General features: G+C 37.7%; 1 protein-coding gene across 2 annotated transcripts in view; it reads left to right on the top strand.

The window, feature by feature from the left end:
* The window catches only part of AGTR1 (angiotensin II receptor type 1), a 44,885-nt gene extending 31,054 nt beyond the window's left edge, over positions 1–13,831 (top strand). For both annotated transcript variants that reach the window (XM_082839214.1, XM_082839215.1), the window contains one exon: positions 11,875–13,831. In XM_082839214.1, the coding sequence (XP_082695340.1) occupies positions 11,921–13,000 (1,080 nt within the window). In that variant the 5' untranslated portion in view covers positions 11,875–11,920 and the 3' untranslated portion in view covers positions 13,001–13,831. The remainder of the gene's footprint in view (positions 1–11,874) is intronic.
* Positions 13,832–14,651: the final 820 nt, after the last annotated feature.

Below are 14,651 nucleotides of genomic sequence, written 5' to 3'. Positions count from 1 at the left end.
TTGCTGAGTTGAACAGTTTTATTGTTGGTAATAAAAGCAGAAATTGCTTGCTGAAAGTGAAGGTGACAAAAGACAGAAATTGCTATGGCAAAGTTAAAAACAAGAGGAGATGGTGGTCTTGGTGTGGTACAGAATGTTTGAAAACATTCACCTTGTCCTTAAAGAGCTGCTGCTGTATGAGTAATGTGCCACTTCACTGCATAACCTTGTATGCAGAAATGCTATATTTCCCCTGTACAAACCAAGGGATGCATTTATTCTACATTTAGAGGAGAAACAAACAATCGAAGGCAAAGAGGTGCATTATCTTATGGTGCATTATCAAAGAGGTGCATTATCTCTTGGAAACAGTTCATTTTTTTGTCCTGCTCAGACTGCACACAAATACTGGGAATATATTTTAATTTCAAATCTGATAGGTGACATCTGGTAACTCATTTATTGCTAATGAAGTTTTCACAGGAAGCAGCAGTCACCGGTATCTCATCGTATTTTTCAGTTGGCAAAGTGTTGTTTACCTTTTATTGGCCCAGCATCCGTGCCTCTTATCACAGGGTGATTAATTAGAGAACACAAGTAGCCCCACATAGAAATGAATGGAGAGGTAAATAATGGGAGATAGAATGGTCTAAACTTTTTTTTATTAAAATCAGTGGTGTAGTATCACTGTAATTTATATTTTAAAATTATATAGGTATTCAAGAACATGATTAGAGCTGGAAAAACTGGTCAAGAAGCTCATTAGCAGTGCCTTCAAGCCCCTCTCTGAGCCTTTCCACCCCTTTCTGGTCCTTTAGCTTCTTCTCCTTCCAGAATCACATGCAGTTTTCCAATCCTCCTTATCCATATTTGCTTGCAAGGGAAAAATTGGTCATTTATACCACAGTGGATTTTAATAACACTAACAAAAGTCTTAAAGCTACAGGATCTCATAGCATCTCCACATACATGGTCTCATTTGATGTTCACAATGGTATTGTGAGCCAGACTGGACAGATATTTTTTCACTTCATCATTATCTTGAACTTCATTATCATTATTTTCCAGATGAATAAGATGAGTCGTAGGTTTGGTGAAAAGCTAAAAACTTCATAGCTCGTAAGAGGTAAATCGTGTACTTGATTCAGGTCTTTGGTTCCCAGCACCACGCTCTTCCACGGCCTTAACTCTGGCTCTCACCTGAGTCACCATGTCTTCTCCTGCAGGTAGATCTTGGTTCTAATGGGGGTATAGATGTGGGTATCGTCCACCCCACCCCAGTTAAAGAAATTCCAGACATCTAGGAGTAGGTGCAAGGGTTATTTGACTAGATGACTCCTGTTCGGCTCCCCTTAGCTACTCCAATCCTGAAATACAGAGTTCAATGTGTAATTCTCAAGCTGCATTTAGGAATTTGTCCTATTTCTTCAGGTTTTAATGCCTCAAAGGGGCCAAATGAAAACATTTCAGCTGATGGCACTTTTGTTGTTTGTTGTATTTGGTTTTGCCCATGAGTCATGACAGGCACAGAGCACATAAGCAAGGGTTACAAATGAAGATGCCAGTAGGGCAGTGGTTTTTAAATGTTAGCATGCATCAGAATCACCTGGAGGGCTCATTAAAATTTTGTGGGACCTCACCCACAGGGTTTCTAATTCAGTAGGTCTGCGGTGAGGCCTAAGATTTGCATTCCCAAGGGATTCCCAGGTGATGGTGACGCCGCTGTTCCAGGGACCACGTTTTCAGGACCATTGCTAGAAAGGCTAGGTAGGTGACTTACATGAGGGAAGCACATGTGCTGTGCTGTCCAGTTCAGTGGCCTGCCCCAAGTGGTGGCTGAGCACTTGAAGTGTGGCTAGTTTCAACTAAGATGTGCTGGAAACAAACTATACTCTGGCTTTTGAAGACTTGGTACAAAAAAAAAAAAAAAAAAAAAGTAAACTATCTCAATAATTGTTATATTGATTACATGTTGAAATGACAATATTTTGGGTATATTGGGTTAAATAAAATATATTACCAAAATTAATGTCACCTGTTCCTTTTTATTTTTTAATGTGGCTACTAGAAAATGTTTAATTACATATGTGGCTCACATTGTATTTCTTTTGAACAGCACTGACCTAAAGAATCAGAAAATAGAGAATAGTGGGGATTAGTGAACCACAGAGTATTCAAATCCCAAAAGCTATAAGCACTTTGGGGGCCAAAGAAAATATATCTGTCAATCAGATTTAGCCTGAGGGTCCCACGTTGTACACAAACATTTGCTGCTACAATGTAAATGTAGAAGCTATACAATATCTTATCATTTTACCTTTCAGCATTAATCAAGTACCTTGTTATATTCTTGAAGTAAAAGCATTAGATTACAATAATCAAAAATATTTCTGCTGAATTTCTGAATGAAAAAATTCCATTAATCTTTTGAAGTTCTGCGTTTTCTTTCATGAAGTTCATTTCATTTATCCTTGCATTACAGAAAGCTTATATTTTCAAAGTGTCTCCATACCCTCCAAAGACCTCACTTTTTAACTTTAACAACCTATGAAATAGAGGTGAGAACAGGTATTGGTATTCCCGTTCCAAATACTTTGTAATATTTAAGGGATAACAAAGTAAGAGATTAAGTTACCTATGTATGATTTTAGTGACAAAACAAGCCATTGGACAGGACTCTATTCCAGTGCTTTCTCTGTCAAACCATTCTAATATCTCTCCATTTTTATGACATTTTAATGTAAAAAGTAAAATTAAAAGTAGCATACAAAACTGTATTTGAAAAAAAATGTAACTCTGTGATAAAAATCAAATGGACATAACCCTTACAGAATTCATTTTCTTGGCACAAAAGTCCATTTAGCTCATCAAAACACTGACAATATAATACTTTGAAGTATTATTCTAAATAGTATATTACTGTGAGGTTCCTCTGCCCTCACCTCTATGTTTTATCTGGGCAACTGAACCACTCTGAGTATATGCTAAACTTTAAAATGTTGTATTTTTCCCACAGAGAATCTGAGAATAGGTTCATTTTGAATAAGTTATTTTAACAATAACATATTGTGCCACCTTTTTCATAGGATGATATAATCTTGACTCCCTAACTGCAGGGCATACTTTTAATTTTGACTTGCAGCCATGAATCAATCTGTCTTTACGCTTTCACCTGGAATTGCCAGTGAATAACACAAGGGATGTCTGAGAGGCTCATAGTCTTTGACCATAAATGGAGTGAAAACAGCTAGTCTAGATGGCGTCCAAACCTATAATCTTGACCTCATCAACCTGGAGTCACAACCAGCTATCCAAATGCTCTGCTGGGGAAACATTTCTTTGGGTTAATAGTTAATCTAAAAAATGGGGTGGGGGGGGGGAACGCACTGTCACTATAACATAATGAGCTTAAGTAGAATTTCTTTATTCATCTTCAGTAAAAGGTAAAATTCTTTTCATTTCATTTTAAATAAAAAAGAGTTTTTATATTTAATTACAGAATGTTGTTAACTCATTGTGATACTAATAATATCTGTATCAATAGACAAACAAATAGCTGGCTGATTTAATGATTTATTGGGTAATTTCTACTTGTCGAGCCATTATTGTATACCTTTTGTATATCTACCTAATATATATCTTTTGTAGATTGTATACAAAAGATGTATACCTATTCAGAAGAGAGATTATGAAATTTCAGTGTTTCAGGAGATTTTCTGAAGCATGTACCAGCTCCCCGACGATACAGAAACCTAGAGAAGCTAAGTGACTGGTTCAAGGTCAACTTGCTAGTGAGTGGGAAAGCTAAAATTACAACCCAAGTCTCCTTACACATTGTGCAGGAGCAATTTGTAGACTATCATCCAAAGAATATTTCTGCTTCAATTAGGACACTGGGTAATTTGGGGAAACATGTACAATATACTGAATATTTAATCCTTCTAGCTTCATTTAAAATTTATGGTTATCTGATTTGCATAACAGTAAAAACTTTAATCTGAAATGAATTGCCATGTCATATGCCATATATGGTTATATGCCATAACCTCTAACATAAAACTCATAATACATACAAATTCTATACTATTATCATCATTTCTTAAGGGTATAAATTAATTAGTGCATCCTTTCCTTCCCAATAACTTTCCTCATACCCCTTAAAGTGGAATTTGAAAAGAAAGAAGCAGTGTCTGCTCCCGATTTAAAGTCTCAAAGAGGCAAATGTGGAGTGGCTTCACAGATGAAATCTGGGCTTTTGTTCACAAGTTGGATAAAGCAGCTGTTGTTGACTGAGATGCCCAACTAGGAGCTGCGTTTTTCATCTTTAGAAAAAGAAAAGCTTGTAAACAGTCTCCGAAAGCCATATATTAAAAATGAGGGGGCTTCCCTGGTGGTGCAGTGGTTGAGAGTCCGCCTGCCGATGCAGGGGACACGGGTTCGTGCCCCGGTCCGGGAAGATCCCACATGCCGCGGAGCGGCTGGGCCCGTAAGCCATGGCCGCTGAGCCTGTGCGTCCAGAGCCTGTGCTCCGCAACGGGAGAGGCCACAACAGTGAGAGGCCCGCATACCGCAAAAAAAAAAAAAAAAAAAAATGAGGTTTCCTCCACCTTGATGGCCAAGATACTGATCTTTCGAAATGTGGTTATGATTCCCTCAGGGAGATTCTATGAGTCCATAAATTTGAGGAAGTTGGAAGTAGTAAAGGACAGGGGTTCATGTATGTACAAGCTTTCTTCCAAGTTAGATGTTATTTTCCTTTTCTCCTAGTCTTTGGAACACTACTCTTTCTAAACTCACTGAAAAACCTTCCATTGCCTTCTATATTTAACATAAAAAGAATATTTTCTACTAACCAGTGTGTCAAAGGAAGGTTATTAAGCACCTGATTAGACTTAATCACATATCTTTCATCCCTATCTTTCCTTTCTGAAATTAAAAAAAAAAAATCATACTAGAGAAATAGCCAAGAGTTTAGGATAGCCATGAGTGGGAGGAAATAGCATAGGAATGAAGAGAGTTGTTTGGCGAGCTTGGGATATTCATCACAACCGACTTGTTTAAACTATAATCTATGATAAATTGGAGCTTCTTGAGTGGAGAGAAATTTAATTGTAGTTTAGTGTTATATTATTAGATATTAAAGTACTGAATAATTTCCAAGAAGCAAAAATTTAGGATTAATATTTTACTTTCCTTGAAATTTATACCCTGACTTGGAAGGAACTTCTGAATTTCCTTTCTTAAAGCTGAGTTCTTTAGGTTCTTGGGCTGTTTTGGACAAAGCAAAGGGGAGGACTGGTTGAGGATGACAGAATATTTAACCACCGTCACTACAGTTGGTTACATATGGTATGAGCAGAAATAAAAAAGTAGCTTGCGCTGTTTTCATTTCTTGTGAGGGCAGGCCACGGTGGATGACATTGACTTAGGAAGAGGGCCAGACACCACTACTTACCACGTAGACATACCACACTTGCATTCATTAAGTTTGAAGAGATTGAATCTTAAGTATGTAATTAGTATGGCATTAATAATTTTAATAAAATATCTTTTGTGTTAAGAGAAAGATTAATCTGGGAATTGCAGAGGCAAACAAAATCATCTCCAAGAAAAGTACTTAACGTAGAGAAGTTAGGCTGGGATTGCTGACCAAAAGGACTGCATTCTCCTGTGGATCTGACTTGAGAGTAATTCTGGTCACCTGCCTTATGATGCAGGCTCTTTGCCATGCTCCCTTCTTCATGGCTGCCAGCATTACCAGCCTGGAGGAGAGTGTCACCCAGAAAGGCCTGGATGCTTCATCAAAGGTCAGGATGGGGCAGGGAGCGCAAGAAGAGGGACAAGACTATATTTCAAAGCTTATTGGATCCAAGAAACTTAACCATTATCACCAAATACTGTGTAGGGCAACTTCCAGTCGAGATGAAGATAATGGATTAAGCAATCATGGATATTACCTTTTTTCTCTAAATACATAAAATATCCCATTACAGCTCCATATAAGAATTGAGACCACAGGGGCCAGAGAAGAACCAACACCGGATACACAGCTGAGATAGAGCTCTAATGACTTTACCAGAATGGAAGTAAAGGCCATTAAGCTCATGTACTGAAGGCCACGGACACTGGGTTTCCTGTTTAAAGCCAGGACTGGAAAATTACTTCCCATTGTGACCAAAGACTAAAATAACTTCTGTAGACGGGCAAAAATTTGAGAATGGGTAGAGGGCCTAATCTGCAGTATCTGCAAAGTAAGGGGTTGGAAACTAGGCTGAGAATTGGCATTAAAAGCTTTTCCAGATCAAGTGAGTGTTGTATGCCCAAGCAGAAATTTTACCACCACTGCCATTCACTCAGGCCTACTAAAGAAGTTAATTCCTACTAGAGATTAACTCGCAAAGATTATGAAACCTAAAATGAAGGCAAATGCCAAGAAAGAGCATCTATAGATGAAACAAATAGAATTTATACCTGAAGAACTACAAATAGTAAAGCAATTGGATAGGGGCTCTTCACATACAGATGTTCAGAACGGTTAAGGAGATAAGGGTAGAAATAGACCCCATAAAATAAGAACAGAAGGTTAAGAAATAAGAACAAGTGGATTTGAAAAAGAAACAAGTAGAAACCCTAAAAATTTGAATGCCAACTTCTATGATTCAGTGAATTCACAAATAGATACTAACAGTTGTTCCCTGTAGAATGCCTCATTCATTACTAGGGGAAGAACACACAGGAGCAGAAACAGTTGCTTTCTAATGTCTGAATTATAAGATAGGAGCAATAAAGAGAATGCCTTTTCAACAGGATGGTGTATTGAGCTGTCCAGCACTACAGGCAAATAACAAACACTGGCCTACTCTTTTTGATATTTAAGAAAGATATTTTGGGGCACAGTGGTTAAGACTCCATGCTCCCAATGCAGGGGGCCTGGGTTCGATCCCTGGGCAGGGAACTAGATCCCACGTGCATGCCACAACTGAGAGTTCACATGTCACAACTAAGGAGCCCCAGAGCACAACTAAGGAGCCCGCCTGCTGCAACTAAGACCCGGTGCAACCAAATAAATAAATATTTTTAAAAATAAATAAAAGGAGATAATAAAATTAAAGAGAATTTTTTTAAAAAGAAAGATACTTTGATAGATTATCCTAAAATATAATTATTTGGTCGTTTAGTTCTCTCTTTATTATCATAGGAAACTTCGGGGTATTTTTTTTCCTTCAGATTGCAAACTCATTAAAAAAGGAGCTTGTAATGAACAATTTAATTAGATTGGTTTTGGCTTGCCTAAAAGCTTAAGGAGGTATTAATATTCTAATCAAAAGTCTTGGGGAAATATTCTTAGAATTAAAAAAGAAAGAAAAAAGAAAATCTTCTTTCTTAGGTTCGTTTTTAAGAACCAGGTAAGCTGTCACGGAATGAAAGGTACCTCCTACCAAAGCAAGCAGTAGATAAATGTGGTGTGGCCACCGTGAACCAACCTTGTGTTTGTAGCAGACTGAAAGTTCCCACCTGACTCATGGCATATTTATTCATCTGCTTAAGATTATTTTTTACTCATACTTTGAAAGAAAAACAGCTTGGTATTTTTAGCCTTTTAATGGCAAAAGCTTACCAATGATAAACCTTTTTTTTAAATCTCTCATGCTTTTTTGATCCATGGCTGAGTCAGCACTTGCCTTGCATTCAAAAAAATAATAGTAAAGATTCAAATAAAACACATTTATTAAACACTTACTATTTGAAAGATAGGCCCAGTACTTTCAAGTTATTGCATTTAATTACTACAATAATTAAGTGCAGTAAGAATCATTGCTCCCATTTCTTACAGATGAGGAAACTGAGGCTTATGTTCAGAGAAAAATTGGGTGACTTATCCAGAGCCGCACACATTTGTAAGTGGTAAAGGAAGATTCCATTACAAGTATTTTGACTCCAAATTCCATCTTGTTTACCTCAAGAGGATATGATGTTGTGGAATTCATGTAAACCACAGAGCCTGAGTAAAAGCTACAGTGAGACCCAGAAATAGAGAGAGGTGGATCCTCCTGTGTTTCTAATCAGTATCCTACCTGCTTATAACCCTACTGGAAGAAGAAGCAGGATGAAACAGAAAAGTAGCTGCTTTCTGGGACTCAAAAGTTTGGTGTCCTAGGAGATCACATCTCTCTCTCCTTCAGCTGCTCACCAAAATAGCATACTTTCAAGCTTCAAAGAGAAAAACACCCTACTCTTTACCACTTGTTTATCATCAATCTAAGGTGACTCCAATCATAAGCGTTCCATTTTCTCTTTCTCAAGAACCAGGTTTCTCTAGGGAAGCCTATGAGTGGCAACAGTGCAGACTAAGAGAACAATATTTCTTACCTACCAGCATGGCCTGTGTCACCCTCCCATCCAGTACACATTCAGACCCCACACCCCTGCCTGGAAGGTTGTACAATATCTGTAAATTTACAAGAGCAGTTTCCCATAGATGAAGCTTCAGACATTTATAAGGAAGGAAAAGTTCAAGCAATAACGAAATCTCTATTCCACCTTAGCTGGCCAGGTGGTTGCCTTTAACTTCTAACCACTCTGTTTCCCATACATCCTCCAAAGTCCAAGTGCCATCTCTGGGAAATGTGCCTGATGACTCCTGGACATTCCCACCATCAAGCTGGGTCAGTGAAAAATACAGAACATTCCACATGCCTCTGGTATGGTATAGTATTCAACACAGTGGAGATAATTTTGGCTTTAAGGCTCCTGTTCCCCCAGCTAGACTCAAATCATCCAAAGCAGGAGAAGGACTGTGACTTTATTCACTTTGCATCCCTGACCCCAGCACATAGTAGGTGTTTAGTGAATATGGAACGAATGGATGACTGCCTGCTGAACACACTATTTGCATTTCTGCTTTCTTGTACTTGCTCCTGCTATTTTCATTCCCTGAAATTCCTCTCCCCGACGCCTTACTAGATAGAAAGTTTTGGTCATTACTTATAGAAACATTTATATAAAATGTCCTTCCAGTTAGTATATTCAACGCTATGCCCAGAGTTTCTCAAATAATATACTCATTAAAATAATATATACCTCATTCAAACTTCCAGGGATGTTTCCCTAGGTGTTCAGAGCAACCTTTTACATTTTAAATATTAGTCAATATGGATCGATGGAAACTTAAGAAAAGGCTGACCTCAGAATGTGAAGGAACTGGAGTCCAAAACCATGTTTATAAATTGGTCCTTTCAAATGCAAATTTTTCCACTGAAATGCTTTTATAAGTGATGGTTATAGTTCCAGCCTAGTCAATAAAGTTCTACCCCCTCTAGACAAAAAATGGGACCAGCAAGAGTTGTGTGCCCTCAAAGTGAGGTCAAGAGAGGAAAGAGAGTTTCCTCCCTACTCTTGTGCACCCAAGCTCAGGGCACCCAAGGAATCCTAATGAATCCGGTTTATTCCTTCCTAACATTTAGTGCCCTTATGCCCAAACTGAAACAAATATTTAACTCTGCCCTATTTTCAGTTCAACCCAGGCTACTTTTAATCTTTGAGATTCTTTAACCTTGACATTTCCAATTTTTTCCTAGGCAAAATCCAACTTATCACAACTAGATGTTAGAAGGAGAGCAAATAAGTAAATTAATCCATTTTAAGGTATAAATGACTGCTAGCTCATAGGCTTTTTAAGAAGCATTTAATTTTTAATAGAGTATTTGTTTACCTAAATGAATTTATACTTTTAAATTGGCATGATTTCAGTAATTACGACTTTTTTAAAAACTGAAAAAATCAGGAAAGTGTAGAGAAATCCTTCTGGGTAAGGAAGAAGTAGGTCAAACCTTCCTGAGAGCCTAGCCCTAGTTTCTACTAAGTAATTCCTTATTTTTATCTTCTTCTGTTTTGTAAACTACAGATTTCTAAAAGTGCCAAGGTTTTTTTATTTTTTTGTCAGTATGGTTTGGTTTGGTTCGGGATTAGATTTGGGTTTGGGTTTTGGCTTGTTATCCAAGGTGAAGCCCAGGTTGACACTGAGTATTTTCTGTCAGATTCTTTGGGAGCAGAATGTAAATTGATTTCATTAGCCCCTAGAAATTAGTCTCAATACGCTCTACTTGTAGCTTTAAGTTCTATAATATTCACTCATTCAATCTGTCCACTTGCTCTCTTATTTACCAGACATTTATCATCTGCTTCCAGGAAGGTGTCAGGGCCTATACTAATGAACAAGATGCTTCGAACAGGCCTTACCCTCAAGCCACTGACAAACCAGTGGAGAAGACAGATATGTCAACATACCATTGGAATATATAGGTCAAAACCTACATCGAGAGTGCCAAAGCAGCACAAGAAATGGAACAGCCAGTTGCCCAGACAAGTCAGGAAGGCTCCACAGATGATGTGACATCTGCCTGTTGGCGGATGCTGATGCCCTCATGAATGAAAAGAGAATAAAGGGATTTAGATTATATAGTCTTGAGTACAAGACGAGGGCATAGAGCCAAAAGCTTGGGTAGGGAGAATAACTGCCTCCTTGGGGGAGGCAAAGAGGCCACTTAAGAACCTCTCTTTCCCAGTGTTACCTCTTAAAATCTGGCTACTTGAGACTCATCCTTTTCATAGCACCACTTTGCACCAAGATGGACACCACCTTAAGTGCGCGAGTTCATCCAGCTCTCCTGGATGCCAAGTGCAGCTATCCTGGGCAGACTATTCATGTCTTATTCCTGCTCCTCTCCTTACCCAGGATCATCTGCTACAAATGGAAAGCACGCCCATGCTCATCTAGGGACCCACTCCTGGTGGAGCAATAGGGTCTTTACCCAACACCACTACCCTGCCTGGCCAGCCTCGCCTAGGGCTGGCCTTCACCTCGGAGCCTGCCTGTGCCACACCCTGCCATGTTATCCTCACAGCTTCTTCAGCTTCCCTTCCAAGGGTTTTCTGTTAGACTCTTGTCTAGGGCAGAATATGATGCTTTTCTAAATCACATAAATGAATGGCTTGATTGTTGATTATGTAAAATATTGGAGCAAATATTTGCAAAAGTCTCTATGGAGCTCATTCCTGAGCGTCTGATTCTTCCTAAAATCCTAAAGAGCTGCTGCTATCTTGAGCCCCCCAAAACACATGTTTTATTGATAATCCTGACCTAATCTATTTATTTGACATCCTTGTTAGACAACCGGTTAACCTCAGAGTTAACTCCAGAAATGGACTGTGGGCACAAAAGTTAGGAGATTCAGGCCCTTTTGCTAGACTGGGGTGGAAGTTAAAGAATAAGTGGTAACTGCCTGTAGTGACCTGGAAAACCATAGAAAGAATGCTGTTCCCCAAAGCCTTGAGCCCTCCCTTTTATCCCCTCTTAAATCAATTCCTCAGAACCTAGAGGCAGCTATTCAGACCACTTAAGGGAGGATGCTAATAATTTTTTTACCTAAGATTGTGATATGAAAGAAATGGTTCAAAGAATAAGATATGGATGTGTCACATTTCTGAGATTAAAGACAAATTAATTACCCTCAGGAAAAACTCAAGTCTTTCTGAATAACTAATTTAATTCAGTAGTATTTTCTGAAATTTAGATTATGTTTTTCTAATCAATTTGGAAGCTAGGATTTACTCCTAGAAAAAAGGCAAAGGACCTAGATAAGTATTCACATAGGACCCCACGTCTACTTGTCTGAAGGATCTTTATCATTTCCTAGAAAAGCAATATGTTCTAAAACTTAATTTAAATGTGCAATCTTAGGTTTTATCAGTTCACAGCTTTTCTCCAGAAAATATGATCTAATTTTTTTCCTCAAAACTAAAGTTGAGTTACTGTATTAATGATTGAGAAATAAAACTATTCATTTACAACTGGAAGTTAAAAATTTTTTACCTTTTCATTTGTATTTTTTCTAGGTGCATTTGGCATACTGTCTGAGACCAGCTAACCCAGGAGATCAAAATGATCCTCAACTCTTCCACCGAATATGGTATTAAAAGAATCCAAGAGGACTGTCCCAAAGCTGGAAGGCACAATTACATATTTGTCATGATCCCCACTTTATATAGTATTATCTTTGTGGTGGGAATATTTGGAAACAGCTTGGTGGTGATTGTCATTTACTTTTACATGAAACTGAAGACTGTGGCCAGTGTTTTTCTTTTGAATTTAGCACTGGCTGACTTATGCTTTTTACTGACTTTGCCACTATGGGCTGTCTACACTGCTATGGAATACCACTGGCCCTTTGGCAATTACCTATGTAAGATCGCTTCAGCCAGCGTCAGCTTCAACCTCTATGCCAGTGTGTTTCTACTCACATGTCTAAGCATTGATCGCTACCTGGCTATCGTGCACCCAATGAAGTCCCGCCTTCGGCGCACAATGCTTGTGGCCAAAGTCACCTGCATCATTATTTGGCTGCTGGCTGGCTTGGCCAGTTTGCCAACTATAATCCACCGCAATGTATTTTTCATCGAGAATATCAATATCACGGTTTGTGCTTTCCATTATGAATCCCAAAATTCAACCCTCCCCGTAGGACTGGGCCTAACCAAGAATATACTGGGTTTCTTGTTTCCTTTTCTGATCATTCTTACAAGTTATACTCTTATTTGGAAGACCCTAAAGAAGGCTTATGAAATTCAGAAGAACAAACCAAGAAAAGATGATATTTTCAAGATAATTATGGCAATTGTGCTTTTCTTTTTCTTTTCCTGGGTTCCCCACCAAATATTCACTTTTCTGGATGTATTGATTCAGTTGGGCATCATACATGACTGTAAAATTTCAGATATTGTCGACACCGCCATGCCCATCACTATTTGCTTAGCTTATTTTAACAATTGCCTGAATCCTCTCTTTTATGGCTTTCTGGGGAAAAAATTTAAAAAACATTTTCTCCAGCTTCTGAAATACATTCCCCCAAAGGCCAAATCCCACTCAACCCTGTCCACAAAAATGAGCACACTTTCCTACCGCCCCTCAGAAAATGGAAGCTCATCTACCAAGAAGCCTGTCCCGTGTATTGAGGTTGAGTGACACACTTGAAACCTGTCTGTGAAGTCATCTTGGTGAAGAAGGAGCAAGAGAAACATTCCTCTACAACACTTCACTACCAAATGAGCATGAGCTACTTCTCAGAATTAAAGAAGAAAGTCGATTATGTGTACTGAACTGACTTTTCTAAACAAACGCTGAACAAAAGCTTCCCTCTCCCTTTGCAACTAAACAAAGCAAAGCCACATTTTGCATCAGATAGACGATGTCCACTCAAAGAATGATGTCGGAAACTGGATGAGTGTGTTGATTTGGAAAATTTTACTGGTAGAAATGCCATCTCCCCAGTCTGCTCTTGTTCCATTATTTTTGATTTCCACATAAAGGTACTTAGAATATGTTAAAACTTGAGAGGAGCAACAGGAGATCAGAGCTCAAGATTGCTCTGCCCAACTTCCAAAGGGCAGCAAAGCTTTTGTGCCTATTTACCTATTAGCAACTGGGGCCCACTTGTACCTGCTACTGCACACTTTATACAAAGACTTGCTAAGCAGTAGTTGTCAGGTTGCAGAAGTTTATGTGAAATTCAACCAGTGTCTTATAGATTCACACTGACAAAACATGCCTGCTAAATGGCTTATTTGTATAATGATGTTACTAAAGTCACGTATAAAAATTAAACTACTTGTAAAGGTGTTATTCTGGTCCCAGGTAGTAGTGTCTTCCTAGTCATATTAGTTTTATTTCGTATCTGAGAAGCATATGTATTTTGTGGTAAAAGGATTATATATCATAAAATATGCCTTACTATTTTAAAAAGTATATATTCTACCTATACATGTATATCTCTAAACTGTTGTTATTTTATTAAAATCTGGCAAAGTTATAGTCACATTAAAATAATGTTACTGTAATGTATTTAATCTTCATTACTTTAAATAGATGCTGATTTATTTTTAAAACAACTGTGAATAAGTACAAACATATTTCTATTTAAACTTTGATACAACTGACAGTTTAACACTGTTGGTTTTAGATTTTATATCCTGCCATGAAAAGATAAAGAACACACTTTATTCCACTGCACAACACGGAGTAAAGACACCATTTTGAATTTTCCAAAGTTTTTCATGCAACAAAGAAAAAACTCATTCCTTTTAACACTAAAATAATATATTATTTTACACAGAATTTTTTAATAATAGGATTTTTCTATTCACATACATGATTATTATAAGAAATATAGGAAAGCAGTTTAAAAAAATGTCATATTTAGTTCTCCTGCTCAAAAATTACCATTTTTAACATTTAGGTGCAATGTTCTACTTTTGTCTTACTAATTATACACATGTACATGTATAAATCATGATACTGGAGTCATAAAGTATGTAGTATTTTGTATACACATTTTTCACTTAATGTCATAGCACAGGAGTTTGCTACTCCATTAAATGTTTTTCTAAACATTTTAATAATTGTGTAACATTATAAAATACAGACACATCATGATACAGTTAGCTAATATTCAAATTGGAACATTTAGCTTTTTTCTGATTTTTCAGTATCATAAATTGCATTGTACATGAATATTCAAGTGCATGAATCTGATAAACCCCTCATGATACACTCCTAGAAGTGGTACAAGTGCATATACAGATATGAATGTTTTTAATATTCTTAATACGTATTGCCA

The sequence above is a fragment of the Leucopleurus acutus genome (assembly GCF_964270905.1).
Source record: "Leucopleurus acutus genome assembly, chromosome: 5".
Classification (NCBI taxonomy): Eukaryota; Metazoa; Chordata; class Mammalia; order Artiodactyla; family Delphinidae; genus Leucopleurus; species Leucopleurus acutus.
Note: the sequence above shows the minus strand (reverse complement) of the source record. Positions and strands in the feature narration are given on the sequence as shown.